We start from the raw sequence: 13,430 nt of genomic DNA on the forward strand, positions 1-13,430 counted from the left end.
GCCTCGCATTTACGTTACTTCGTCTTGGCGAAGGGCATTTGAAGCTTTGCTTAATTGGTTGTTTTGTGCCCCTTTGTCTTTGCCTTTTGTGAACAATGGTTTACTGGGTATGTAAATCGAATTCTGGAGAGTGATACCGTCGTTCCTGTGGCAAAGAGTTGTCAGCACGCAATTACCTGTTGGCACATCGCTGTACACTGCAGCACTGAGTGGCTCCTCGGGGAGAAAGCTGCCACTGGCTGAGGACATTTGGCTGTGCTTGTGTTTTATGGCTTTTTACAATAACTGTGAAAGTCCGGGAACAGCAGTTGCACCAATAACTGCCCTGCTGGGGCAACGTGTGTGAGTGCCGTGAGGAGGCTAACCACAGTCTTTTCTTTATCTGTATTAATGCAGCTTTAATTACTGAATTCCATTTGGTTTGAAAACCTCCGCCTTCAACTCTACTTGACACCTTGTTACTAGCGACTAGCTTTGTTAATTTCAACTCACTGGATATCAAATTAATCCTGTTTCCTGGTGATTTCAATAAGAAAAAGTTTCACTTTTTCAAAATCCCTTTGAGGTTTGAGTGACCTTGATTCTCTGCTGTCATTCCTCAGCAGGATAGCGTCCTCCACCTTCTAATTGGTGGGAAATACAGGACTCTCGACAATTGTCCGGAGATGCTGAAGGGATCGGCGGTGCACGAAATGCCCATTGTGTTTGTCACCTCTGGCGCAGAACCCTCCCTCAAAGAGCAGGCCTCATGCGACAACCGACGCACTGCTTTTTGTGCCCCTTTGCAGCTCCTCTTGTTATCACTCGTCATGTCCTGTCTCCATCCCTCTGGTTGGTTCACAAGGACGGCGAATGAATCAACTCAACTGCAGAGTGAGAATCTGTCCGCCAGCAGCAATACAACAAACCGAATGTGTGTTTAGAATATGCAACACATTTGTTATCTCCGTCACACACACACACACACACACTCACACATAGAGATCCTGCATCGTAAGTGATCTCTGTATGCGTTGCTTGTAGCCTTGAGGCAACGTGGAGGATTTGAGGCTATTGCTGCTTCCGTTACAACCAAAGGAGATATTGAGAATGGTCTTTGAGACTCAAACATGACGGCAGGGGCGTTTTTCACCCTTTGGAATACAAATATTACTGGCTGGTATCTTTCATATGTTGACCCGTTTCTCTCATCTCTCAGGGTAGGATGCAATACATACATGATTCAACATTTTACGGTTCTCGATCGAAAATGTGAGACTGTGCTTACTTGATAATATTGGATATCTGATTTAACGGTAGAGATTTCACGGTAAATTTACCAAAAATAGTTGGCTGAAAAAGGGTTGCGGTCGTAATTATGTCATACAGTTCAGTATATTATGTCATGTTATAATTATGCTCTTTTTACGAATTTTTAGAATTAGTCAGCACAGAAAACATTTCATTTGACAAACATTGGGCAAGTCAAGTAAAATCGTTGTTGAGTTAATAGCTGCATTGGATGGAACATCTCCATCAGTTACTCGCCTCTCCTGAGGTTTACCGATCAAGCTTCTCTCTCATCGACCTTCCAGTGATCCTGGTTGTCACTGCAGTCTCGACGAGCACTGTGATTATATGGACCGGTCCCTTCCATGATCACCTCATAACTGCCGACAGTCCGTTGGGCCGAGCCACAAACATCTGGACCCGCTGCGTCTACACCTGCCTCAGCTGTGGCGTGTGCCGTTTGGTTGTAATCCCGGTCAGATTTACCGGTCCCCTGCACGCTTGTCTTGTGCCCTGATGTAGTGAACCACAAGAGGTACCGAAGCCGGGGTCGGGCGCCTTGCTGCAGCGGGCCCGCTTGTATTGCCGGGGAGAATCTCAAGATTATGTAAAGTAATTCAGCGAGTGATATGAGAGGAGCTGGCCACCGCTGACAGCAGGTCTAGCAGGTATGTAGGTCACACAGCGGAGGCCTCTTTTGCATTTTTTCCCTGCCTTGTCTATTTTTGTTTTGTCTCCCTTTCTCACTTCTTTGCTTAATCAGTTATTCACTTTCTCTTTTCATCTCGGGAAATATCTCTGTTTTTATCTCCTTTATTTCTCTCCTGACTGGCTGTTTCACCCTACTTGGACAAAGTGGGCAACAGGGACAGATTGAAAACAGGGGGATCAAGAGTAAGAGACATTGCCAGCGAGGACAACATTTCTCCTCTCTGCCCCCCCTGTCTCCTTAAACTCTTGTTAGGTCTTTTCACTGAGTTTTTCGGCCACGTATGTTGTCAAATGTTGGCCCCTTCCTTTCTCTGGCCATCCTTCTGAGCTCCCATCGTCTTGCTTTCTTTGAGTTGCAGCTTAACCTGAAAGCGGATGGTGTCCTGTACTCTTTTTTTTTTTTCTCTTTTCAGTCATTCAGAGTACTTTTGTGTTTTTCGTCTTGTCAAGCACGGCCCCCGGCCCTGTGAAATGAGCTTTTCAGCTTGTTTAGGGGACCCTGACCCAACTTGTAGCCGCCCGCACAGAGCCACTATACTGCAAGGTTACCCAAACCCGCAGGGGAGCACAATGCCGCTCGCCGTCCACCGCCCCACCACCTTTTGTCAGGGAGAAGAAAGGCGGAATATTAATGAAGACTCTTGGCTTTTCAAGAGGACGGCCGTATCGAGGGGCGGTCAAAGTGTTTATTGAGCGGGCTTGTTTTCATCTCCCTACCCTACAGGTCACGGCTCTGTGCTCTTTAATTGGCTCAGATTGTCAGACAGTGTTCCGTCTAATAGCAAAGAAAACTCCAGCGAACGCTCCAAACAAAAAGACTTTTTATTCTTCCCGGGTTTTTAGAGTGGCAGCTCATGCAGCTATTTCCACAAGCCTGCACAACAAACTTAACATTAACATAGGAAAATGGTCTGCTTCCCACATTTACTAGCTCATTAGTTCTTCAGGTTGGGTACTTGTTCCACCCGGCTTTTGCTTTGCTTGAGCAGGGAGATGTCTTTAATTATCATTGCAGTAGGCGTATCAGCGCCGAAGCTATTAGTCCGTGCAAAGTTCAACGAGGAGCTCTTTGATACTTGTTTAATATACATAGCCCAGTGCAGACCAGACTCAAGCCCCTCAAAGACCACCCAGCTTGAATTAATTCCGCTCTCATCTCCTGAAAGGAATGACCATGACATTTTCCCATCTTACTCTTTCAAGAGGACGTGTTATTGATGGAGAAGCAGCCCCTCCGCTGCTGCACAAACGCCACAGAAACCAAAGACTTTCACCAGATATTTGATGAACTCATGCAAAATAAAACTGCACACACAAAGACATTGAGCCGGACATTCAGTCAGTAAATGTTTTTCAATTGTGTTGCATTTACTTTGGCCATTCGTACGTAAGTGGTTGTTTTGGAAAAGATCCTGAGCTGGCAAGTGAAGGAAATGATTTTCAGCAGCTCCCGGACTCCCGGAGCTTCTCATGGGTCGCATCAATTGTTTGAAAGGGAGCAGCGGACACCTGCGCGGGGGCTGGCGGGGATCAAAGCTCATGGAGCTGTTCGGAGAGACGGCGGAGCAGCACCACCACGCCGAGGTTTTGGGGGATCAAATGAACAGAATAAATTCTCCTGGGGAACTGACACCGTAGGGCACAGACGCTTCTACACCATCGATTTTTACTCCCTCGCTGAAAGAGAAGCGGATTTGAATTAAAGACAGTAAGGTTTCCCGTGGCTGTGGGACAAAAAGAACCTCCTGTTCTGCCCAAGGCGCCTGTCTGGAACATTCAGCAGAGGCGATTTCCCATGATGCCATTTGGGTGACCCACAGGAGCTGCCATCCCTCTGAGCTGACTGAGCTAAAATGACACCAACACTAAAAAAGTGGCGGAGGCAGAACTGTTCTTTGAGGATAACGGTGAAATAATGAGAAAACTTGTCATACAAAAGCAATAGGGAATATAACGTACATTTAATGTATTAATATAATGCTCTCAAATGTTTTCAGGAGTGGTTCAATACTGTGGTGCGGTACACTAATGCTGACCAACAAAACGCTAACTGCTTCTTCTCTAATAAATGAAAGGAAGGTGGGGGATGTAATTTTCTGCTTGTCTGCATACAAGGGTGACTTATGCCCAACGCTCTTCCTTCCTCTCCCCTTTCTTATGCGTGCAGATTTGAACACGCACACACATGCACACACACATCCTTCCTCTTGAGCTAGAGGCCCTTTCTCTCCAGGATATTTTCACTGGACTCCTGAAAGGCTGAAGTGACATGAAATTAAGTTAAAAGTGTCAAAGAACGACAAGTTTGGTAAATGTTTCAAATCGTGTCTTCTCATCACTTAAATCTCTTACATCTCATGAAAACCACCTAAAACATTCTGATAATTGGAAAGATAAAAAAAAGAGCATGGCGCTATGTGAAGAATAAAGAAATTAACATCAGACACCTTCTCAGTCACTTTTTCTTCACAGAGCAAAGTTTTGCAAGTATTAATATATGTCAGAAGAACAAAAACTGTTTATTGAGATCTTTCTATGAACACCCTTAATAGCCCATGCAGTATTCATACATATTATATATTAGTATATAATCCACTTGGATTACGTTATGTACTGGAAAGTTACATAGCAGAAGGAAGGACGGGAGGAACTGTCAAGGACCCCATAGGGTCCCAGCTTTAAGAAGCTGTCTGGTTTCCTGCTGAGGGAGCCAATTCCGTCTACTGTTTTCTCTCTTCCTTATCAGCTCTCTGTACCCCCCCCCCCCCCCCACACACACCTTGTTTATGTGTTTACCACAGCGCGCACACCCTCCTCTTAAATGATAGCCCCTATACTGTCAGCACACTGGAGTCAAATTAGAGAGCGAGACATAGGCGCATGGTTGTTCCCACCGAGCCCCCGGCAGGCAGGGGGAGGCTGAAGCCGCAATCAATTGAAATTTTGCTTGGTCTTGATCAGTGCTGGATAGTAGAGGAAGAGGGTGCGGCCCTCGCACCCAGACCGTGTTGTTATTGCACAGTCTGGGGAAGGAATACGCGTCTGGAAAGAGGCCATGTTTCAGTGAGCTCTTGCTGCTGCACACCGGCACGCTTTGCCTGCACGTACTGCGAAGGCAGAATGATACGAGTCTCATTTCCAACACTAATCGCCAGGCACATTCCGCCTCCTTTGCCATGAGCTTTAGTATCCGTGACGTGAAAGTGGTAATGCACGGCATATCAGAGCATTTGCATGCATAACTTATTGACGCCATACGCCTGATTCTCAAACATGTGGCAACTGTCAGGAAACACCCCGTTGATCTGCTTGTTTCCTGTCAATTTATTACATTACAATTAGAATCTAAAGCTGGTTAATCATGTATTGCTTCATTATAATGACGCAGGTTCTGCAGAACCTGGTCTCATCATTTTGTCTGTTTCTGTCGGTCATGATAACATTGTACTCAAAATAATTTTCCAGGATTACATGACATCATTGCAAATATTCAGACAGATTTTACTTTTATCTAAACAAATCACCATTAATTGAAGGGAAAATCAAAAGTGTGCATACTGACAATAATAATCTGAAGCTGGCATTTCTTCCCCCATTGGACGATCTAGGAGCTGTGATGCTGATATGTAGATGTATATGTATCAACATATTATATTATGATAATGTGTTAGTGCTAACACCGTTATACATCCAATTTGTTAGTGTGACGACCCCTGCTGTGGAGGCAGCAGCCTTCCAATGAGATTTGGTGATTGAAGGCACCTGGGCCAGGTGCCCTGAGATTAGAAAGCCCTGTGTTCATTCATTGAGTCTGTCGCTCTCTTCTCTCTCCAGCAGACGTCCGGTGTGGTAGGGCAGCCGTCTGTTGAATCCGGTTTTCCTTTGGGTTAAATGCCCTGGACAACACCCACCATTTACACTTTACCCTCATGCACATCCTACACTACCGATAATACTGACATTCGCATCCCATCTGGAATGGTTATGGTTTTTTGTTGTTTTGTGTGTTAAATAAAGAATGTTACACCTCGGAAACCAGTGTAACTCCAATCTTGTCATGGCCCAAAGAGCCAGGTCGTGACAAATGGGGGCTCGTCCAATTCTGGTCAGTGATTTGTTTGATGATCAAGTGTGTAGATTTCGTGTGACGCGTGTTTTTGTGTGGATCAGCTGTGAGCGGTTGGTGCGCGTTTGGTTTGGTGGTGATCGCCAGGTTGTCTCTGTTGCGGAAAGTTTGGGAGTCATGCTGGATTTTGAAGGTTTTGCTCTGGTTCGTTGGTATTGTAGTTCTTTGGTCCGTTGTAGTTGTAGCTCTGGTTCGTTGTAGCTCTGGTTCGTTGGTCCGTTGTAGTTCTTTGGTCCGTTGTAGTTGTAGCTCTGGTTCGTTGTAGTTCGTTGGTCCGTTGTAGCTCTGGTTCGTTGTAGTTCGTTGGTCCGTTGTAGCTCTGGTTCGTTGTAGTTCGTTGGTCCGTTGTAGCTCTGGTTCGTTGTAGTTCGTTGGTTCGTTGTAGCTCTGGTTCGTTGTAGTTCGTTGGTTCGTTGTAGCTCTGGTTCGTTGTAGTTCGTTGGTCCGTTGTAGCTCTGGTTCGTTGTAGTTCGTTGGTCCGTTGTAGCTCTGGTTTGTTGTAGTTCGTTGGTCCGTTGTAGCTCTGGTTCGTTGTAGTTCGTTGGTCCGTTGTAGCTCTGGTTCGTTGTAGTTCGTTGGTCCGTTGTAGCTCTGGTTCGTTGGTCCGTTGTAGCTCTGGTTCGTTGGTCCGTTGTAGCTCTGGTTCGTTGGTCCGTTGTAGCTCTGGTTTGTTGTAGTTCGTTGGTCCGTTGTAGCTCTGGTTCGTTGTAGTTCGTTGGTCCGTTGTAGCTCTGGTTCGTTGTAGTTCGTTGGTCCGTTGTAGCTCTGGTTCGTTGTAGTTCGTTGGTCCGTTGTAGCTCTGGTTCGTTGGTCCGTTGTAGCTCTGGTTGTGGAAGCGTTTAGAGGGTTTTTTTTTCTCTTTCGCGAAGTCGATTGCGCGTGGTCCAAAGAGAAAGTACGTGTTGCCGCCCTGATGCGCTGTGTTTGGAGTTTCCCTGTCAGGTTATAGTGGCGTCTCCCCTTTGGGTTGAGTCAGTTTTTTTTTGTAGTGTTGTGGCAACGTGGTTAGTGTCAGCTGTCTATGGACGGTTGTCTCGGGAGCACGTCCGTGGGATCCTGCGTTGTGGCCTACTTGTGGGTGACTTCTCGGACCTGCTGGTTTCCAGTGCGTAATTACCCACCGCAAGCTGCATGAAGACTAGGTGAGTTTAGTAAGAGTTTGGACTAGGCAGTTAGGGGGAATACTCCGCGGGGCAAGTTGCCTTCGTTTGTGTGCGTTTGGGGGGTAATACGGTGCGTTCTGTTTGGTCTGTCTTCCTTGTCGGGTTTTTTTTTGAGCAGCAGAAGGAGCTGCTGATGTTCCGGTTATACTTGGAAACTGAGCAGAAAATTCAAATCGAAAAGGTTCGGCAGCAAACAGAAAAAATGAAACCGGAATTGCAGCAGTATAAATTGAGTTTGATTTGTGACTGTAAGCTTTCGCAGACTATGGCAGAGGAAGGTTTCCCGGAGTCTGTCCGTCTCGGGTTCGATGTTGAGGCTAATTTGCGTTTAATGCCCAGATTTAATGAGAAGGATCCTGATACGTTTTTCACTTTGTTTGAGCATTTGATCATAGATTGTGTGGGGCCTTTACCAACCTCAAGGTCTGGTTGTTCTTCTCTGCTGTCTGTGATGTGCCAGACAACAAGATATTCTGCAGTATATCCTTTGCGTTCAATTTCTGCAAGATCAATAGTGAAGGCCTTGACACAATTCTTTTCAATTTTTGGCGTTACGCGTGTGATTCAGAGCGACCAAGGTTCAAACTTTACATCGCACTTGTTTGGACAGATGTTGAAACGGTTGAAGGTGACTCATAACCGTGCGTCTGCTTATCATGCGCAAAGTCAGGGAGCATTTGAACGTTTTCACCAGACATTGAGTCCTTGTTGCATGCGTACTGCACAGAGAAAGGGAGAGATTGTGAGGAAGGACTACCTTGGCTGATGTTGTCAGCCCGAGAAGGTGTTCAGGAGAGCACTGGGTTTAGTCCCAATGACCTTGTTTTTGGCCATACAGTGCGTGGTCCCTTGGCAGTTCTGCGGGATGGATTGGGTGACACTGTCAATGGTCTGAATTGTAGTGGTCAGGGTTAATATTGTGATCATGAAATGTAACTCCTGTCATTCTTCACTTTGTTCTCGTCTCTCTCTTAAAATGCTTCTTTTAGGTACCTGGTTGCAGAGCAGAGCTAGTTTCAATGTGGAGGGTGCTAAGGTAGTATGTTTTTGTTGTTGTTTTTGGAGTTTGCGGTGATCCCTGTCGGGACCCCGTCTTAAGGGGGGAGGTGTGACGACCCCTGCTGTGGAGGCAGCAGCCTTCCAATGAGATTTGGTGATTGAAGGCACCTGGGCCAGGTGCCCTGAGATTAGAAAGCCCTGTGTTCATTCATTGAGTCTGTCGCTCTCTTCTCTCTCCAGCAGACGTCCGGTGTGGTAGGGCAGCCGTCTGTTGAATCCGGTTTTCCTTTGGGTTAAATGCCCTGGACAACACCCACCATTTACACTTTACCCTCATGCACATCCTACACTACCGATAATACTGACATTCGCATCCCATCTGGAATGGTTATGGTTTTTTGTTGTTTTGTGTGTTAAATAAAGAATGTTACACCTCGGAAACCAGTGTAACTCCAATCTTGTCATGGCCCAAAGAGCCAGGTCGTGACAGTTAGGGTTAGGGTTAGGGCATTAATTACTGGAATAATCTGAATAATAGTCCTGCTGAAAAAAACTGTAATTTTTTGTTCCTTGGAGAGTTGCATACCCGAGATCAAAAAAAGATTGTTGCTTCATCCTTCCTGCTTTTCAACACTCTCTAAATCCCGATGGATTCTCCGCGAGAAGAAATCTAATTCCAAAATGTCCAAGATTAGATCGGTAGATCAGTCGTGTGTTGAAGAAGCGGTGCAATGTATTTTCTTCACAGATAGCAGCCTTCTTAACACCATTTTGCCAGCAAGGCGAAAGGAGCTTTTCTTCATGCTTTAGGAACATTTGCATTCTCGCATCCCATCCTACAATTATAACCAAGTTGTGTTTGTGTGAGGAATTCAATTACCGTGACCGCAGACTTGTTAAGTGTAAAGATGCAGAACCTTTTTCTACTCGCTCTTCTACCGCGCGACTAAGCAGTTGTATTTGTTTACATCATTGCTGGACTGCCTGGGGAGAGCAGTTATTTTTATGGTGTGCTTTGTTTGGATGGTTGTTTTTCCAAAGCGGGAAGTGGCAAGGTTTGCTCAGGGAGTGACGAGGAAAGAGTTGTGTGACTACACAGCGAGAATAGAGAGGGGGGGAGAACGGTGTGTGTGTGTGTGTGTGTGTGTGTGTGTGTGTGTGTGTGTGTGTGTGTGTGTGTGTGTGTGTGTGTGTGTGTGTGTGTGTGTGTGTGTGTGTGTGTGTGTGTGTGTGTGTGTGTGTGTGTGTGTGTGTGTGTGTGTGTGTGTGTGTGTGTGTGTGTGTGTGTGTGTGTGTGTGTGTGTGTGTGTGTGTTGGGGGGTCTCAGGCAGCCTTAAAGCAATGGGAGCCTAATTAATTTTGCATGTGTCGCTCTCCCTTCTCGCATTTGTTTTGTTCTTTTTTTGAAGAATAACTTTAGGAAGGCGCTGAATTTCCAGGCATGAGAGACGTCACGACAAATGTAAATGTGGGCACGATTATGAAGTTGCTCTTGAATTCCCGGAATGGTTTTCGGCACAAAGACATTTGGCCTAAAAAGAGCACAAATGATTACTCGTACCTTATTCACCCGCCCGTATAATCAACGGCACCTCCGTGAAGGGATTGACATTCAGGATGAGTGACATGTCTGTATCTGTATGTGCTCCACATTTCAGATGTATCTGAGATCAGCAACACTGGCACCAGCAATGGAGGTGAGTAGAGATCATGCCCCCCCCCCCCATGAACTATGCGGTGTGAGTGGGGGGGCTGCGACGCATCGCCGCCACTTAGCAGACACCTCCCTGCTGTTTGCTCCCCGTCTCCTTTTCTTCCTTTTATTGCTTTGCCGTCTCTTCTACTCAAGGGTGGATACTTCTGTCAACGTATCCGCCCACATCCATAACATTCCACATATTAGGCTTCTGATTAAACGTCGTATGCACTTTTAGTTTAGAGGTAGAAAACGGCAGCGTCAGAAAACCGGTTGTTTAAAAAAAAACATGACTGTTATTGTCTATTCAAAAAGTTCTTGTTCACTACATCTAACGTCTAATCCCACTTGGGTTGATTCATGAGCTTGGCGAGTCGCAGATAATTATTTGGTAAATTTGTGACTTTCTGCACAGGAAGAGGGCCGACAGATGCCTCATTATCATTTCCCCCTCTTCCTCTCTCTTGTCTTCTCATTTCTTTCTCCTACTCTTATCCAGAGGAGATGAAAGATCCTGTCGAGAGCTCAGAAGAACCTGATTCTCTTCTAACTGACAGCATTCAGTCCAAAGGTAAGCGAGCACTCACGCTCACTGGCTCACTCTCGTCTCACACTATCTCTCTATATAAGCGGATTCCTATTAGTGGCCACAGCTGCTGAATTATAATTCACTTCATCCTCAGCGCTGTGCAGCCGAGTGTTACCCAGTTTCACCCTGATTGTCTCTATTTTCCCCTCCGTCCGTCTCCGCCTTCCTCCCTCTTTAGGGGCCTCATTGTACGAGATTTTGGTATGAACTTGTCAGCACGTCTTTGAAAATTGAGTGTGATGAATTGCCTGCAAACTCAACTATTGGACGTTTAATAAATCAAGTGTGCAATGCATATTATTTTAACATTCAGCCAACTCGGACTGTAGGAGCAATAATCATGCTGATAAATCATATTTGATAAGGATGTTACTGTTGTTATTCTCAGGTCTCAGTTGAGATTCAGGTTAATAAAACTGCATGTGTTAGAATGTAGAAATATTTAGAGAGTGCTTTGGATTTTTTTATGCCATTGTTCCGTGGAGAGTTGTTGCCAAAGGGTGGGATTCGGATTTGGGCGTCTGAGTTTCCAGGTATGAGAAAAAATGATTAAGCAACTGTTGTGAACAGATTGCCAGGGTTCAATAAATAGGACGGACTAGCAGCATATGAAATAGCTTGGCAGAGGCAAACGGGTTGGTGTGCAAAGGAGAGAGCTCAGTGGATGCCAAGCGAAGCGGCAGAAGAGAAAAAAAGCCTGTTGTCGAACAGGCGTGTGGATCAGGTGGGATTGTGTACGACAGACCTGGGAAGCAAATGGTTTGCAGTTAAACTGAGCCGTGGTATGTTATCAACCCAATGACACTGGGCATCACTGCAGACAGCCCGGGTTTGTGAACAAAGAAAGCAGATTGTTTCAGCTTTACTAACGATTCACACTTTGAACAGAAAAAATGGATCAGTGTCCAAATGTCTGTATGTCGCTGCTCGATTGGCTTTTGTATATAGATTCAATCCTGGTTACGTTGTCATTGACTAGCTTGCACTGAAGTACTGGGGTACAGTCTGACTACCATGCAAGATATATTAAACTAGACCAAATCTCAACTTATTATATTGCCTTGAAATCCTTGCATTATAACCAGAATCTGGAAATATTTGGATGTTTTGCTTATTTGCTCTTTTATTGCTAGTTTCTTAATTATTTCCTTTGATAGTAATGTTGCTCATATTAGGTGGTGTCCAATCATTATTTCAGTCCAGCGGAGATTGTTCGTGGAAGTCTCATCATGCAAAACCTGTCAGTCAGACTATGAACTTGTTTTCCATCCAGACACTGTTGAGAAGAACGAATGAGCAGCTGAGGGAAGGACAATCAACCCGTTCTCACAGGCAGCAGAACTGCGCTGAGGCCAACCAACCACGCTGGTGTCAGACGGGCCCGTGTCAGTATGGGCTGTGACCGCGGCCCAGGACAACCAGTTACTCACAAGATGCTCACACCCCACCTGTATCTAGCCTGTTCCCACCTTGTTAAGAAACTACCCATCCCTGAAGTATGTATATGTATGTGCAAAGACCTTGCTATATGACTTGAACATATCAACCAGAACGAGATGAGCCATACCTCACCGTGTGTTACAGATACTTTACTTTGCCAGCAGGGTGCGATGAGATAAACCAAGTGCAAGTCTCCTAATTGTTGACCCATGGCCACGGTGGGCCACAGTCGTGATGAAATTTAACCGTGGAATTACCTGACATCACCCTGCAACGCAGCACGCCTGGCATGTCTCCTCACACTCTACTGTAGCTCCAGCTCCATTGTTTCGTCGTATCAGTAAAAACGCTCTCGATTCAGACCCGCAGTCTGCAAGGCGGTGTGTCGGTCCCCAGCCGCTTTAACTAGGAACATCCCTGATTACATGTGACGTCTGCCTCTGCTGTAACTGCAGCTTAACTCGTTTTTACCAAGAAACTGTTCATCAAGGTACACTAAAGAGGATATTAGAACAAATCAATTGGTTCGTGTCCTCCTTATACTGCCGTCAGAAATGCATGCCAGATAATTGCTTTGAACTTCATCAACATAAATTACAGTCCTCTTCGCTTTGGCTTGTCTCCTTTACCAGATTGTCTATAACTATATTGAAGGAATCTGCCTTATTTCATATCAAACCACAACATCGTCGTCACCAGGAGGTGGTCCAAGTGGGAGTTCTTGGTTTTGATTGCTTGCAGATGATTTGTAATTTTGAGTACAACATGTAATGACAGATGCCTGTCGTTAATGGTTTCCTTTTTTCTTCCTCATTTGACTTTTAAACATGGTTTTGGGTTCTCTTAAATGTTGTGATTTCTGAATTATTTTCATTGGTGCCATACTAAAGATCAGATTAATTATAGTTCTATGAAATGATGCCTTCATACTTTGATGTTTGCTTTGCGAAACTATAATAGAAACAGCCAATAAAACTTAAAGGTTGAAGCCACGTCTCAGCGTTTATGTATCTTGTCAGTGAACTTGTGTGAACTTGATTAACTTTAACAGAGCGATCGCTCGCGTGTCTCTGGTGGACAGAGACAATTAGTCTGTCCTTTGATCTCCAGCACGCCGCCTCTCTGGTCCTCAGGGCTTGTCTGGTATCGTATGGGAGGAGACGGACCTCCTCACGCCAGAGCTCCTCCTCCTGTCTGAGACGCCCGCTGACGGCCAGAGACCTCACAAGAAAAAAACATGTCAGCTCCCAGAGGAACCTCCACATCCAGCTCTTTTCTGCCCGGATCATGATAGCTTCATCTTTGGTAAATGTGTACTTTCATGCATCTCATCAAGTGACAAACAAAAATCCTAACTAGCAGAATAGAGCTGAAAACATCCAATTAAGACCGGACGACACTGGCTATGAACTCCACAGAGCGCTAAAGGTGAGATGT

General features: G+C 45.5%; 1 protein-coding gene across 2 annotated transcripts in view; it reads left to right on the plus strand.

Moving 5' to 3' along the window:
- The window catches only part of macrod2 (mono-ADP ribosylhydrolase 2), a 345,335-nt gene extending 332,354 nt beyond the window's left edge, over window positions 1–12,981 (plus strand). For both annotated transcript variants that reach the window (XM_040179258.2, XM_040179259.2), the window contains exons 15-17: window positions 9,927–9,965; window positions 10,464–10,535; window positions 11,827–12,981. In XM_040179258.2, the coding sequence (XP_040035192.1) occupies window positions 9,927–9,965; window positions 10,464–10,535; window positions 11,827–11,849 (134 nt within the window). In that variant the 3' untranslated portion in view covers window positions 11,850–12,981. The remainder of the gene's footprint in view (window positions 1–9,926; window positions 9,966–10,463; window positions 10,536–11,826) is intronic.
- The last annotated feature ends 449 nt before the right edge of the window (window positions 12,982–13,430 follow it).

This window comes from Gasterosteus aculeatus, chromosome 6 (genome assembly GCF_964276395.1).
Source record: "Gasterosteus aculeatus chromosome 6, fGasAcu3.hap1.1, whole genome shotgun sequence".
Taxonomy (NCBI): domain Eukaryota; kingdom Metazoa; phylum Chordata; class Actinopteri; order Perciformes; family Gasterosteidae; genus Gasterosteus; species Gasterosteus aculeatus.